Source organism: Jaculus jaculus, chromosome 14 (genome assembly GCF_020740685.1).
Source record: "Jaculus jaculus isolate mJacJac1 chromosome 14, mJacJac1.mat.Y.cur, whole genome shotgun sequence".
In the NCBI taxonomy this organism is placed as follows: domain Eukaryota; kingdom Metazoa; phylum Chordata; class Mammalia; order Rodentia; family Dipodidae; genus Jaculus; species Jaculus jaculus.
Window position 1 is genome coordinate 69,398,298 of NC_059115.1, and position 15,729 is coordinate 69,414,026.

At 39.4% G+C, this 15,729-nt stretch overlaps 1 protein-coding gene across 3 annotated transcripts in view; it reads left to right on the plus strand.

Annotated features, from left to right (window-relative positions):
* Ttc37 (tetratricopeptide repeat domain 37) overlaps window positions 1-15,729 on the plus strand; it is a 77,721-nt gene that overhangs the window by 51,374 nt on the left and 10,618 nt on the right. For all 3 annotated transcript variants that reach the window (XM_045133591.1, XM_004651614.2, XM_045133592.1), the window contains 6 exons: window positions 545-668; window positions 2,056-2,277; window positions 9,993-10,065; window positions 12,809-12,862; window positions 13,041-13,152; window positions 15,572-15,700. In XM_045133591.1, the coding sequence (XP_044989526.1) occupies window positions 545-668; window positions 2,056-2,277; window positions 9,993-10,065; window positions 12,809-12,862; window positions 13,041-13,152; window positions 15,572-15,700 (714 nt within the window). The remainder of the gene's footprint in view (window positions 1-544; window positions 669-2,055; window positions 2,278-9,992; window positions 10,066-12,808; window positions 12,863-13,040; window positions 13,153-15,571; window positions 15,701-15,729) is intronic.

The window sequence follows — 15,729 nt, forward strand, 5'->3', positions numbered from 1 at the left end:
GACTCCATGCCTCCGCTTTGACCCTGAAAGATAGTGATTCAGACCCCCAATATGTACTGACTGTAGAAGATGGTGATTGTTGCATCATCTAATGATACCCCAGAATCACCTTGGAAATAGCTACATCAGGGTAGACTGTTAGAGAATTCTGTTCTACCTGCTTGAAAACAAGGGAACAATAAAAATAAAAGTTTACAGGCAGGACAGATGGCTCAGCAGTTAAGGTGTTTGCCTGTGGAGCTGACAATCCAGGTTCAATTCTGTAGTACCCACGTAAAGCACAGGGTGGCACCTGCATCGAGAGTTCATTTGCAGTGAGTGCATAGAGGTCCGGGCATGCCCATTCTCTCTCTCTCTCTCTCTCTCTCTCTCTCTCTCTTACTGTCTCACTCTGCTTGTAAATAAGTAAATAATTTTTTATAAAGAAATAAATGTTTAGTTAGATCTTTTAAAAAAAAAGCACTAGGAAAGGGGAGAAGCTGCATTTGTATCAGTTCGAATGGCTTTGATATGTTGCTTGCTCTTTTCTTGTTCTCTGTAACAGCCTATGAGAAAGCCTTATCTATTGTTGAGTCAGAGCAAGACAAAGCCCATATCTTGACAGCTTTGGCAATAACAGAGTACAAACAAGGAAAAATGGATGTGGCCAAGTCACTGCTATTCAAATGGTATGTGTGGCTGATTTGAACACAGCCTGATGAGATACTTCAGTGTTTGGGTTAAGGTTTGGAGCAATGTAAAATCAAATGCTTAATGTTTTAGTAACTTTGGGGTGCACAAAAGGAATTGGACCCACTTGGTTCTAAATTGACAGTCACAGGTAAAACTGATTCTCAACTCAGGACCCATCCAGTACTTCAAAACCATCCTCTACTCTGTGTGTACCATTGTTTTGTGTTGTCTGGTTTTTTGAGAACAATTGATCACACGATATGATAAGATCGTAGATCTTTACAGAGTTGGAAGCCTTAATTTTACATGGAAGCACCTTCTCCCACCCCTCCACCCTCAATGTTGGGAGGTACTTCCCATCTTCAGATTTCTTGACCAAGCTTCTGTTAAAATCACAGTTACTTCCTTGGCCTAACCCAGTAGTCTCCTGGAGTGGCTGCTCATCGTGCCAGTGAAGAGGCCTTTGGACTCAGGGATTAAAAATTGCAGGGGTTTCTAAGCAGTAAGGTCAATAAGACTCTTCTTAAAATAACTCCATTATAGTACCACATGAATTTGCTTGGAAGTCCAGGGGACCTTTTGGGCAGGCTCAGCCCACTAGACAAATGCTAGCTCTCCTTTCTACTTAATGTTTGTAAAGCATTGGGCTCTGTGCGGGAATCACCACGGCTGTCTCTCAGCCCTGCTGAGGTGAAGCCTCTCCCACCGTAGCACCTCCAAGCTGGTGGTGGTGGCTCTGTTCCTCTGTAGCTCCAAAACCCAGTGCTTCTGGTGATGGTACAGTTCGTTTCCTCCGTGCCTCTAAAACCCAGTGCTTCTGGTGATGGTACAGTTCGTTTCCTCTGTGGCTCTAAGACCCAGTGCTTCTGGTGGTGGAATGGTTTTGTTCCCTCTGTGACTCTAAAACCCAGTGCTTCTATGTAGTCTGGCCACCATCTCTACTGTTACGCCCTGGGGCTTTCCCACAGCTCTGTACCTTACCGTTCTTGTGCTTAAACCTGGAGAATGCTGTGTCTCTGTAATCAGTCATCCTCTGACCTCCTTTGTAGAATTTTACTAACACTAAACATTCCGCTAAAATATTGTCATTATTTAACTAAAACTGAGACCCAAAGAGGCTAATTTATATGTTTGTAGAATTTAGACAAAATGACCAGAAAAAAAAACGTGGATATTGCTGCTCTATGTAGAGTGACTGGTATTTTCTTCAGCCAGGAGAATTACTGTGTTTAAAAGCCAAGGAATTTGTTTTTATTTTAATCATAAAACTGACTTAATTTGATGAACCTTGCATTTTGTATTAAAATACTAAACATCATTTAGTAGTTATAAACAACACCATATTTATAATTGGCTAACAGACTATTAAACATGTATTTTCAGCTCTCTCTTAAAGGAACCAACCACAGAAAGCCTCCAAGCCCTGTGTGCTCTGGGGCTGGCAATGCAGGATGCCACGCTGTCGAAAGCAGCGCTGAATGAGCTGCTGAAGCACGTCCAGCACAGGCACAGTGACTACCAGCGCTGCCTGCTGACTTCAGCCGTTCACGCCCTCCAGGGCCGCAGCGCGGCTGTGCAAAGACAAGCTTCAAAAGCTGTCCACAGGTAAGCCTGGAACGTGGTACAGTATGGCTCTGTTCAACATTAGGGCTTTATTAAGAATATAGAAATATGTAAGCATATTTATTTGGCAACCAGACTCTGATTTGATGAAATTATACATCAGGCCAGGAAACTGACTTTGCCTATTTATTTTACATCTAAGGTCTTAAAAAAATTATTTAAGCTGGGCATAGTGGCTTGCATCTTTAATCCCAGCACTTGGGAGGCAGAGGTGGGAGGGTTGCTGTGAGTTTGAAGTAAGCCTGGAGTACAGTGAGACCCAACCTTGAAAAGAGAAACAAAAAAATACTTATTTCAGAGTAAGAGGTAGACACAGAGAGACAGAGACAGAGAATAAAAATGAATGAATGGGGATGCCAGGGCCTCTAGCCACTGCAAACCAAATCCAGACACGTGCCATCTTGTGCATCTGGCTTTCTGTGGCTTCTGGGATATTGAGCTTGGGTCTTTCGGCTTTGCTGTCAAGTACCTTAACTGTGAAGCCATCTTTCCGGCCCATATCTAAGGGCTTTTTCTTTTAATTCATTGGATGAATTTGGCCCTTATTTAGATGAAGTCTTAACATATTTTTATATAAAAACCTTTGATTCTCAAGATTATAATGTTGTTCATTATTTGATGCAGACCAGGTTGAAGGTTTTAGGAATTTTGGGTCACTTAAATGCTCATTAATGCCTTCAAAATTTGGAAAATAGGAAGATATTTAGTGACAATGGTTATTTTATTTTTGGTATTTTGTATTTTTATTTTTTTTTCTTTAATGGTTCATTCTTATTCATCTCTGCTGGTTAGATACATTTTAAAAAATTATTTTTATTAATAACTTCTATGATTATAAACAGTATCCCAAGGTAATGCCCTTCCTACCCCCACTTTTCCCTTTGAAACTCTATTCTCCATCATATCCCCTCCCCTCTCAATCATTCTTTCTTTTATTTTGATGTCAAGCTCTTTTCCTCCTATTATGATGGTCTTGTGTAGGTGGTGTCATGGATATCCAGGCCATTTTGTATCTGGAGGAGCACGTTGTAAGGAGTCCTACCCTTCCTTTGGCTCTTACATCTTTCCGCCATCTCTTCCGCAATAGACCCGGAGCCTTGGAAGGTGTGATAGAGATATTGCAGTGCTGAGCACTCCTGTCACTTCTTCCCAACACTATGATGCCTTCTGAGTCATCCCAAGGTCACTGTCATCTGAAGAGAAGGTTTTCTACCAAAAGTGAGAGTAGCATTAATATATGGGTATGAACATTAAGAGAAGTGCTTACTGGGCAGTTTGATAAGCATAGTGTATACATTTAGCCAGACAGCAGCAGATGTTACACCCCTAGGGCTCGTGACTACCCGTTTTAGGTTTTCAGTATCAGGGACGTATTCCCTTCTAGGTTACGGGCCTCCAGTCCAATTAGAGGCCAATTGATTTCCACCATGACAGACGTACCACTATTGTACCCACTGGTTCATTTGGCCTGACTGGCCATGTATAAGGCTTTCAGTGTCCTCTGCTGAGTATCTTCACTGGTGATTTCTCTCTCTCTCATTGAACTGCATGCAGAATGGCTTCTTCCAGCTTTCTGTCAGCTGGTCTACATGGAGGAGGTAATCAGCTCAGTTCCAGCAGGATTTCTCAATGGCCTTGCAGCCAAGGTGTGGAGTCTTCAGCAGTAGGGTCTTACCATCTATTCCTGGTGGGAACCTAAGAGCCTTGACAATGGCCTGCAATGTTTTGGGGGCATCAGGGACCTCCCTGGCCAACAGCTCACTGGAAGGTATCCCATCCGTGGCACTGAAAATTTTCTAGTAACAGTCTGGCTCCCGAGTATTCCATTGTCCAACAAAGTAGGTTTCCATATGATTTATTTATATCCTCCTAGATTTTGATAAGCCCTCCCTCCACCTTTCCTTTACTCAGTCTCTTCCTGCTAACATCACTTAGGCCTTTTCACCCCCATTAATCTATTCTTCTACTTACATATATACAGTGCCATACTATTAAGTACCTTCCTCCCTTCCTTTCTCTTACCTTTATATCTCTTTTCTAGTTTACTGGCCTTTGCTACTGAGTTTTCTTCCTACTCACACAGAAGTCCAATCATCTGTAGCTAGGATCCACATATGAGAGAGAACATGTGACGTTTGGCTTTCTGGGCCTGAGTTACCTTGCTTAGTATGATCATTTCCAGATCCATCCATTTTCCTGCAAATTTCATAACTTCATTTTTCTTTACCGCTGAGTAGAACTACATTGTATAAATGTGTCATATCTCATTATCCACTCATCAGTTGAGGCACATGTAGGCTGGTTCCATTTCCCAGCTATGGTGAATTGAGCGGCAATAAACATGGTTGAGCAAGTATCTCTAAGGTAATGAGATGAGTCCTTAGGATATATGCCTAAGAGTGCTATAACTGGGTCATATAGTAGATCTATTTTTAGATATCTTAGGAACCTCCACACTGATTTCCACAATGGCTGGACCAGATTGCATTCCCACCAACACTGTAGAAGGATTCCTCTTTTTCTACATCCTCGCCAGCATTTATGTTCATTTGTTTTCATGGTAATAGCCAATCTGATAGGAGTGAGATGGAATCTCAGTGTAGTTTTAATCTGCATTTCCCTGATGACTAGGGATGTCAAACTTTTTTTAGATGTTTATATACCATCTTTGTTTCTTCTTTTGAGAACTCTCTATTTAGTTCCATAGCCTATTCTTTTAATTGGCTTGTTTGATTTGTTATTATTTAATTTTTTGAGTTGTTTGCACATTGTAGATATTAATCCTCAGATGTGTAGCTGGCAAAAAAATTTTTTTTTCCCATTCTGTAGGTTGCCTCTTTGTTTTAGTCACAGTGTCCTTTGCTGTACAAAACCTTTGTAATTTCATGAGGTCCCAGTGGTTAATCTGTGGTTTTTATTGCCTGAGGAATTGGGCTTATATTTAGAAAGTCTTTGCCAAAACCAACATGTTGAAGGGTTTCCCTTACTTTTTTCCTGTAGCAGTTTCAGAGTTTCAGGCCTGATGTTAAGGTCTTTAATCCATTTGGACTTAATTCTTGTGCATTGAGAGAGAGAAGAATTTATGTTCAATCTTCTATAGATATATATCTAGTTTTCCCAGCACCATTTGATGAAGAGGCTATCTTTTCTCCAGTGAGTATTTTTGGCATTTTTTTGTCAAATATTAGGTGGCTGTAGCTACCCAGACTTACATCTGGGTCCTCTATTCTGTTCCATTGATCTACATGTCTGCTTTTTTGCCAGTACCATGCTGTTTTTGTTACTATGGCTCTGTAGTATAGGTTAAAATCAGGTATGGTAATACCACCAGTCTTATTTTTGTTGCTCAGTATTGTTTTAGATATTCGAGATTTTTTTATGATTCCAAATGAATTTTTGGATTGTTTTTTCTGTTTCTGCTAAGAATGTCATTGGAATTTTGATGGGGATTACACTAAATGTGTAGATTGCTTTTGATAAGATTGCCATTTTTACAATATTGATTCTTCTGATCCAAGAACAAGGGATATCTTTCCATTTCCTAGTGTCTTCTGCAATTTCTTGCTTGAGTGTTTTAAAGTTTTCATTGTAGAGATCCTTCACTTCTTTGATTAGGTTTATTTCAAGGTACTTGATTTTTTTTTTTTTTTTGATGCAACTGTGAATGGGAGTGATTCTCTGATTTCATCTTCTGTGTGTTGTTGTTAGCATATGGGAAGGCTACTGATTTCTGTGTATTTATTTTGTATCCTGCTAGATGACTATAAGTGTTTATCAGCTCTTAACAGTTTGCTGGTAGAGTCTGTAGTGTCTGTTATATGTAGAATCATGTCATCTGCAAATAATAACTTGATCTCTTCCTTTCCAATTTGTGTCCCTTTTATGTGTGTCTCTTGCCTTATTGCTATGGCTAAGACTTCCAGAACTATATTAAATAAAAGTGGGGACAGAGGACACCTTGTCTTGTTCCTGATTTTAGTTGAAAAGCTTCCAGTTTTTCCCCATTTAGTAATATATTGGCTGCAGGCTTGTCATAAATAGACTTAATTATGTTGAGATAGGTTCCTTCTATTCCTAGTCTCTGTAGGAGTTTTATCATGAAGGGATGTTGGAATTTGTCAAATGCTTTTTCTGCATCTAATGAGATGATCATGTGATTTTTGTCCTTCAGTCCATTTTTATAATGTATTAGATTTATTGATTTGTGTACCTTGAACCATCCCTGCATCTCTGGGATAAAGCCTACTTGGTCAGGGTGAATGAGCTTTCTGATCTATTCTTGTATTCTGTTTGCCAATATTTTGTTGAGAATTTTTGCATCTATGTTCATGAGGAAGATTGGTCTGTAATTTAATTTTTTTGTTCTATCTTTGCCAAGTTTTGGTATCAGGATGATGCTGGATTCGTAGAAGGAGTTTGATAGGATTCCTTCTTTTTCTATTTTATGGAAAAGTTTAAGAAGCAGTGGTGTTTAGTCTTCCCTGAAGGTCTGGTAAAATTCAGAAGTGACTCCATCTGGGCCTGGACTGTTTTTAGTTGGAAGATTTTTGTTAATTGCTTGGATCTCCATACATGTTATAGGTCTGTTTAAGTGATTAATCTCATCTTGATTTAATTTATGTAGGTCCTATAGGAAATAATACATTTCTTTCAGATTTTCATACTTAGTAGAGTATATGTTTTTATAGTATGTCCCTATGATTTTTTTAGTTTCTCTGTTATCTGTTGTGATGTTGTCTCTTTCATCTCTAATGTTATTAATTTGTTTCTCTTCTCCATTTCTTTTGGTCAGATTTGTTAAGGGTTTATCAATCTTGTTTATCCTTTCAAAGACCCAACTCTTCGTTTCATCGATTTTTTTGGGTTGTTTTTGTTTGTTTGTTTTTGTTTCTGCTTCATTAATTTCTATCCTAATCTTTATTGTTTCTTCCCGTCTACTGATTTTTGGTTTGCCTTGTTCTCCTTTTTCCAAGGCTTGTGGGTGAAGCATTAGGTCATTTATTTCAGACCTTTCTAATTTCTTAATAGAGGCACTTAAAGCTGTAAATTTCCCTCTTAGGACTGTCTTCATTGTGTCCCAAAAGTTTTGGTATGTTGTGTTCTCCTTATCATTTGACTCTGAATTTTTTGATTTCCTTCTTGATTTTTTCATTGACCCATTCCTCATTTAGTAGTGTATTGTTTAGAGTCCATGATTTTGTGTATGCTCTATAGCTTTTCTTGGTATTGATTTGTAGTTTGATTCCATTGTGTTCAGATAAAATGCAAGGAATTACTTCAATTTTTCTGTATTTGTTAAGATTTGTTTTGTGTTCTAATATATGGTCTATTTTAGAGAATGTTCCATGTGCTTCTGAAAAGAATGTCTGTTCTACAGAATTTGGATGAAATATCCTATATATGTCGGTTAGGTCCATTTGTTCTACCTTATTTAATCCAGATGCCTCTCTGTTTATTTTTTGCCAGGATGACCTGTTTGTGTTTCTCTTTGTTGGACTTTGTTAGATCTGCCACCTGATCTTCTAGTTTAGATATTCTGTCTTCTCCTTCATCCATTCTACTGGTGCGATTTTCTACATAGTTTTTTATTTCATTGACTGTGTTCTTCATTGCTAGTAATTCTGCCTGGTTTTTCTTTATTATTTCTGTTTCCTTATTTATATTTTGTATTGACCTCTTTATTTCATTAAATTGGTTTCCTGTATCTTCTTTGATTCCTTTGATTCCCTCTTTGACTTCTTTGAGCATATGTATAATCATTCTTTTGAGATCTTTCTCAGGCATTTCCTCTAACTCATTCTCACTGGAGATCATTTCTGATGCATTAATACTTTTTGTTGGATTTACATTGTCTTGATTTTTGGTATTTCTTGTGTTATAATGTACATATTTTTGCATCTTGGATTAATACTTGGATTTTCTAGTTAGCTGCAATGTTATTAGATGTATCATTCAATCTGATGATACATATCTTCAGGGTAGAATCTTAACGTGCTAGGTATGGCTCTGACGACTCTTAGAGTATCTACAGAAGTGGCCCTAGATGTTGGGTTTGCCTGCTATGAGAGTATTCAAGTAGGCTGAGTGGAACAAAATACAGGGAGATTCTAAAATTCTAAAAAACATTGTACACTTTCAATGAAAAACAGCACAGAGTATTTATGCAAGAGTAGGTATTGTGACAACCAGATCCTCTAACAAAGTCACACTCCCTTAGGGTGTATGTTGTCCCACACCCTTAATCCTGTCACCTAGGAGGTTAGGATTTCTGGTCTGTTGAGGGTTCCAAGGCAGTTTGTGACCAAGTGTGACCCTTACCTAATGAACAACAGAAGAGGAAACAAAGCCACTAGAAATCAGGATGCAACAAATAGCAAGCCCAAAATATAGCTTATTTAAGAATGACAAATCCGACCAGCCGTCAGATTTAACATTATTATTATAATTTATCCTGATATGGAAGGTGCAGTTAGCACTTCTGATTCAAGCTTATATACCAGACTTATCTGGCAGGTACTGACCTGGTATAATCCCAGTTACCTTTTGGGATGGTTTTGGTCTTGGTTATGCTGTGCTCCTGCTTGGCTCTCTCTTTGGTGCTCTGTGGGTTCAAGTAGTTTGGCTGGGTCACTGTACTGCTGCTCTGGTCACTGGCGCTGGGGGCTGTGAGCCCCCTCCCCCTGGTCTCTGGTGCTTGCTGGGTCTTGTGGTGGGGGAGAGGAGACTGTGGATGGTGGCTCTAGTTCTTCCGCTGGTCCACCTGCTTCTCTCCCTCGTGATCTGCTCCTCTGTTGTTCTCTGCGGTTCTCCACATTTCTGAGTTTGTGACGAGCTCTGGTGTGAGTGGAAAATCCCCTCACTTGGCTTTTCCTGGGGCTCAAGCCGAGCCTGGCAGCTGTGGCCCGTGCACCTGGTGCTGCTGCTCTGGGGCTGCTTCTGCCAGCCTGTGCGGGCTCTAGGTGCTCTGGATCTCTCCTACTTCTCTGCTGCCATTGGTAATTTCTTATATACCTCAGTTTTTAGTAGAAGAGTGTATTTTGCTGTGTTTTTTTTTTTTTTCTTTTTCTCCCCTATGGCGCCATCTTAACCAGAAGTTCTGATTAGATACATTTTAAAACAATAAATTACTTTTTAAAGTATGTTACTTATTTGAGAGAGTGGAAGAGGCAGAGGGGAGAGAACGAGTGAAAATGGGCACAGCTGGGCTTCTAGCCACTGCAAACACACTCCAGATGCATATGCTGTCTTTGTATCTGGCTTTATGTGCGTACTGGGGAATTGAACCCAAGTCCTCTGGCTTTGTAGGTAAGCACCTTAACTACTGAGCCATTTATTCAGCCCCAGTACATTATTTCAGTACTCATTATTTCGATTGAAATCCATCTTTCTACTGTAGACCACAGTCTATCCTACAGTTAAATCTTTAGTGCTTCCTTTCACGTGCCCACTTCTTTCACTTTCTTACTTGTGTCATAATTTTGTAGTTATCACATCCCAAATTTTCCATCTTTTCATAACTTTTGATATATAGGAGACACGGTATGCTTCCTAAAATTTAAACCATTTTCAGTGAACATGGGACAGTTCATATGAACTTAATTAAGGTATCTAAAAGGTTTTAACTTTTGAAACGTTTGTTGTGCATTTTGTGGTCAAAGTCCCTCCTCTTCTAAGCCATCCTTTTTGGTGTCTCTCAGTAACCCTGCTGACCCTGCTCTCTGGTCTTTGCTGTCCCGTGTCGTGGCTCAGTATACTCAGAGAAGTGCAGAGGTGAGTCATGTTCTGCAGTGTGCCGAAGGTAAACAGTGTGGGATATGGAAAACAGATTGTAAAATGCAGCATTTTTCTGAATAATAAATATAGTATAGAGGGCTCCCCTTAGTCAACTTCCCACTATTTATACATATTCTAGACTGGCATTCACCATATTAAACATTGTACCGTTTTGGGCATTGTGGGCACTTCAAGGCAGTTAGGAGGACCTTTATGAACACCTCAGTTTATGTTAATGCCTATGTGTATAAATAACATGCCTAATAGAAGCACTAGTGATTGTGTTTTTAAATTCCAAAAGATAGTTCAAGCCTTTTTAAAGGTAATAAAGTATGAATTCCAACTTTGCTAACGTCTGCTATATGTGAAGTCACTGGTGTTCTAAAGAACGATACAGTGTCTCTTAGTCACAGTAGCCAGATATTTTCAGATGTCTGGTTTCTTCTGTAACTAAACTCTCTTTCTTTGTTCACACAACTAGTTGGCAAACATAATAACAACTAAATGTTTTAAGTACTCATATTGGGCTGGAGAGATGGCTTAACAGTTAAGGTACTTGTCTGCAAAGCCTAAGGACCCAAGTTCAGTTCCCCAGTACCCACATAAAGCCAGATGCACAAGGTGGTGGATGCATCTGGAGTTCATTTGAAGTGGCTAGAGGCCCTAATATGCCTAGTCTCTCCCTCCCCCCTCTCTCACTCAAATAATAAACACTCATATCTAATAATAATTCTAATATTCAAAGTCTTTGGAGATTTTTTTGGTTTCTGATAATTTTCACTAACGGTAGCTTTATCTCTTTGTATGCCTAATAGTGTATATTTAAAGATTATTTGTGAACATAATTTGAACCCTAGAATTAAGCTTCCCATCCACAGAAGGAATTTGCACTTTTTCTGTTAACCTCTTGGCCACTTGGCTAGTTTAGAACTTGAGATTTTCTTTGCTGTACAGGCTTGTGCTGGGTTACAAGTCAGTTGACCCTGGCCTTAATTCTGATTCAAGAAAGTGTAGCCCATTGGAGGCTCCGCAGATTCTGAAGTGGGCTTTCATACCGTCCTTTTCATGTAGGAGCCGCAGGCCTTCGTTTCTGTCCCACCAACCCTTCATGCCCATTGTTGGGGGTCTGCGTGGCAGAGGTAGCCCCCCTGCTCACTTGCACCTCTGGATGCTGCCTTTTTTGTTTTTAATTCTGGCCTCACAAAGCCTTAATATCTTGTCCGTTTTCAAGTCTTTTTTTTGTTTGTTTGTCTTTTTGAGGTAGGGTCTCACTCTAGCCCAGGCTGACCTGGAATTTACTTGGTAGCCTTGAATTTATGGCAGTCCTCCTACCTCTGCCTCCCAAATACTGAGATTAAAGGTGTGTGCCACCACGCCTGCCTTATTTTTCAGTGTTTTTAAGGGTAAGTTTTTGAAATATTTTATCCTAGCACTTCTTTGATGTTAAGGTGCAACTAATATCTCCTGGTAATTTGGTCAAAATGCAGATTGTGATCTAGCAGGTCTGAGGTGGGGCTGACGTGCTGTATTCCTTATGCCCTTTCAGGGCATGTTTGTGCCTCTGATGCACAGCCCACAGTTTTAGTAATTTTCAGTGGATGAACTGGTTCAAAGAACCTGTGAGGCCATTACTGTTACACAGTGAACAAGGTGTTCCCTGTGCTGAGCATTGCTATATTTTAGGTATTTAGTCCCAATAGCAGTATGGAGTTGCTGCAATTACTGTCCACTTTATAGAGAAGAAAATTAAGACATTGAAGTCATGTAACTTGTGCAAAATTGTAGTTGCTAGTGGAGATAGGATTCAACTTCATCTAACTCCTGAATCCTCCTTTTACTCTGCTGTTAACCTTTCTTCTTTTTAATCAACCTTTTACATTTTTATATTAGCAAAGCCTTTGTTTTTAGCTTTATTGAAAGTAAAGTTTGAAAACATTTTCCAAAAATACTTATTTGCAAAGAAAGAGAGACGGGATGTGAATGAATGTGCCAGGGCCTCTAGCTACAGATATGTTCACCACTTTGTGCATCTAGCTTTATTTGGGTACGGGGCAGTCGAACCCAAGCCATTGTAATCAAGAGCCTTAACTGCTGAGTCATCTCTGCAGTCCTGAAAACATTTTTTAAGAATATTTTATTTATTTAATGAGAGAGAGAGAATGGATACACTGGGTCTCTAGCCACTGCAAATGAACTCCAGATGCCTGAATCACCTTGTGCATCTGGCTTATGTGGGTTCTGAGGCATCCTTCAGCTTTTTCATAGGCCAAGCGCCTTAAACACTAAGCCATCTTTCCAACCCCCTGAAAACATTTTTAACACTCTTCTAATATAAGTGAAAAATGTAGTATTCTTTAGATAAAGAATGAAAAAATTATTTTGAGACAGGATCTGGGCACTGTGGTCCAGGTAGTACCATATGAAAACTGTGACACTTCATGTTTTTTATGTTTTTCTTATTTTCGGTATTGAGTTATTATTGAAGCAATAATAAGCTCTTTGGTGCTCTGAAATTCAGATATTCATTTTACTAAGGACTATGGAAGTTTTTAAGTCTATATTTTCATGGAATAGAACTAGTTATTCATTTTGTGATATTTTTCTTTCTTTTGTCTGTCTTCTAGTCTTTTTATTTACATTTAAAAAGTGAACTTTTCAAATGATTTCATAGAAAGGTTTTGTTAGTCTTATTGTTTCATGAACATCTTTGCATTTGCCTAAACAGTGTGTTTTACCATAGGGAGGTGCTGCAGCAGGAAATGTGGCTCATGTTCTAGGCTCACATCATGGAAAGGTTAGTTTGCTCCAGCATAAAGGAAACATTTACCTTGCTAACTAACATTCATGAGTGAATAAAACATTGCTTCTCATAGTTTCAGGGTTTGTATCATTTCTATGCAACCCTTTTTGAAAGTTTCAAAGATGGGAGCTGTGAAGAAATTGATTGACACACATTGTTTTCTCTTATATAGAAGGCCTTATTGTATACTGCAATAAATCAGTTGGCCATGGGAAGCAGTACAGCAGAAGATGAAAAAAATATCGCATTAAAGACCATTCAGAAGGCAGCTTTCCTGTCTCCAGGTAAAATCATCTATGTCATTTTATCAGTGTTGTGTTTGTGACTTTTGGAATCAGTGTGTCCTTCCATGAAGTAAGATAGAAGGGGCTTTAAAGAATGTGTTTTGAGGTGTCTGTGCATATAATGATTATCTGCCTGCATTTGGGTGTGATAATGTAGTTACTGAAGCAGGCTGAGGGGAATGTCTTCTCACAGATATTTATACCCTTCATTGAAAATCTAAATTATAAATTTTCAAGTAATTTTGTTTCAGTTATCCACTGGTCTGGTTTAGTTGGTTTTTACCTACATTTAATAAGCTATTTAAGCAGTTATGTTTATGTTTACTTGATTGTGAACGTTTGGGATGTGTCTTGTATGGTGTATTAGTTACTTTTCTTGTTGCTATGACAAATTACCTGACAAAAGCAGCTTAAGGAAGGAAGGTTTATTTTGGCTCATGGTTTGAGGTCACAGTCAGTCCCTCACGGTAGGACAGGCATATGGCGGGTGGGAGCAGGGCAGGGGCAGAAGCGGCTGCTGCATTGTGTTTGCAGCCAGAAAGCAGAGAACACAATATATATTAAATATATATTAAAGATTTGAGCAAAAAAAAACCCACTTAATATGATAGAGATTATTTCATGCAGTACCTAAACAAGCTGATATACTACTGTTTATTCTTTCATTTTGGCATATTCAGAACAAAAAGAAAACATTTGTATGTGTCTATGTTATATGTTGGTAAGTTTTAAAATTTTATAGGGGTCCCCAAATATTTGAAAGACTTATTCTCAAGAATTCCATTTCTGTCCAGAAAGATGGAAGATCTGTTAGTCTTTGTATAAATGACCTAAACTATAGGAAGGTAAAATTGTCCATATCATATCTAGTAGACTCAGATATTTCTTATGTCATCCTGATAAATGACACACTGAGGACATTGTACAATACTTAAAACAGGAGCTGAAGAGGGCTAGAGAGATGGCTTAGTGGTTAAGACGCTTGCCTGCAAAGCCTAAGGACCCAGGTTTGATTCCCCAGAACCCACATAAGCCAGGTGCACAAGGTGGTGAATGCACAAGGTGATGAATGCACAAGGTGTCTGGAGTGCGATTTCAGTGGCTGGAGGACCTGGCGCACCAGTTCTCTCTCTCACACACATGCCCAGACATCAGAAATTATTATTATTATTTTTAATTTTTTATTTATTTGAGAGCGACAGACACAGAGAGAAAGACAGATAGAGGGAGAGAGAGAGAATGGGCACTCCAGGGCTTCCAGCCTCTGCAAACGAACTCCAGACTCGTGCGCCCCCTTGTGCATCTGGCTGACGTGGGACTTGGGGAACCGAGCCTCGAACCGGGGTCCTTAGGCTTCACAGGCAAGCGCTTAACTGCTAAGCCATCTCTCCAGCCCAGAAATTATTTTTTAATCATTTTATTTATTTGAGAGAGCAAGAGAGAATGAGGCGCAGAGGGGGGGGGGGAGGGAGGGAGGGAGAGAGGGAGGGAGGGAGAATGGGCATGCCAGATCCTCAGATGCTTGTGCCACCTTGTGCATCTAGCTTACCTGGATCCTGGGGAATCTAAACAAGATCCTTTGGCTTTGCAGGCAAATGCCTTAGCTGCTAAGCCATCTCTCCAGCTCAACATCAGAAGGTTTTAAAAATCATCTATTGTTTTTCAGTGGTAGAAGTCTTAAAAGATTAACTGTTGAAGTATACTACAAAATAATAATAAAATCTTTAAGATTTACAAATCTTCTTCCAGCTTCTTTTCACAACTAATTTTCCTACAAGAAGTTTATGCACCTAACCTGTGTGTTCTTTAGCCTATTGCTGTCAGGCTTCCTACCTCACCTGAAGCTGCTGTCCTAGTATGAAGAAAGGAAAGAAAGATGAGTGGATGAAGGGTCAGGTCATATAGACAGCACTTCACTTGGCATTTTGAAGTGTCTTTCATGGCTTCCCCTTGCAACATAGAGTCAGTGAGTGTTCAGCCTTTCATTTGACTCTTATTTTTCTTAAGAACTGAAAGACTATGTCAGCGTTTTTACCCTGCAGCTGAGTTATAAAACAGGAACTGAGTAGGGAAGAAGGGCCTGGGTTTGAGGCTTGTCCTTGATGTATAGGGAAGTGATTGGAGTTGTCCTCTCCATATGAGTGCAGCACTGAAACAGCTGTGGTGCCAGTCCTGGGATGAGACCGGCCAGTTATCCCCCATGTTTAGATATGTTCAGAAAAATGGTAAGTCTTGATGGTTAAGAGTAGCACTGTGTTTCCTGAAAAGAATCATTCTTTCTTCCTTTAAAAACATGGATTTTTTTTCCTAAAGATATAATTACATTTCATTGGGAGGAGCTTATAAGCTCTTATTTTTGATAGCTTTTCAATAACATGCTGATCTTAACACATGCTTTAACTACATGCCCTGTGTTTAGGTGACCCTGCTGTCTGGGCTGGTCTGATGGCAGCCTGCCATGCTGATGATAAACTGGCTTTGGTCAGCAGCGCTCAGCCAAAGAGGATGGATTTATACTTGGCACTGCTATCTGCTGTATCTGCCTCAAGTAAGTTTTAGAAAGCATTTTTATGCATG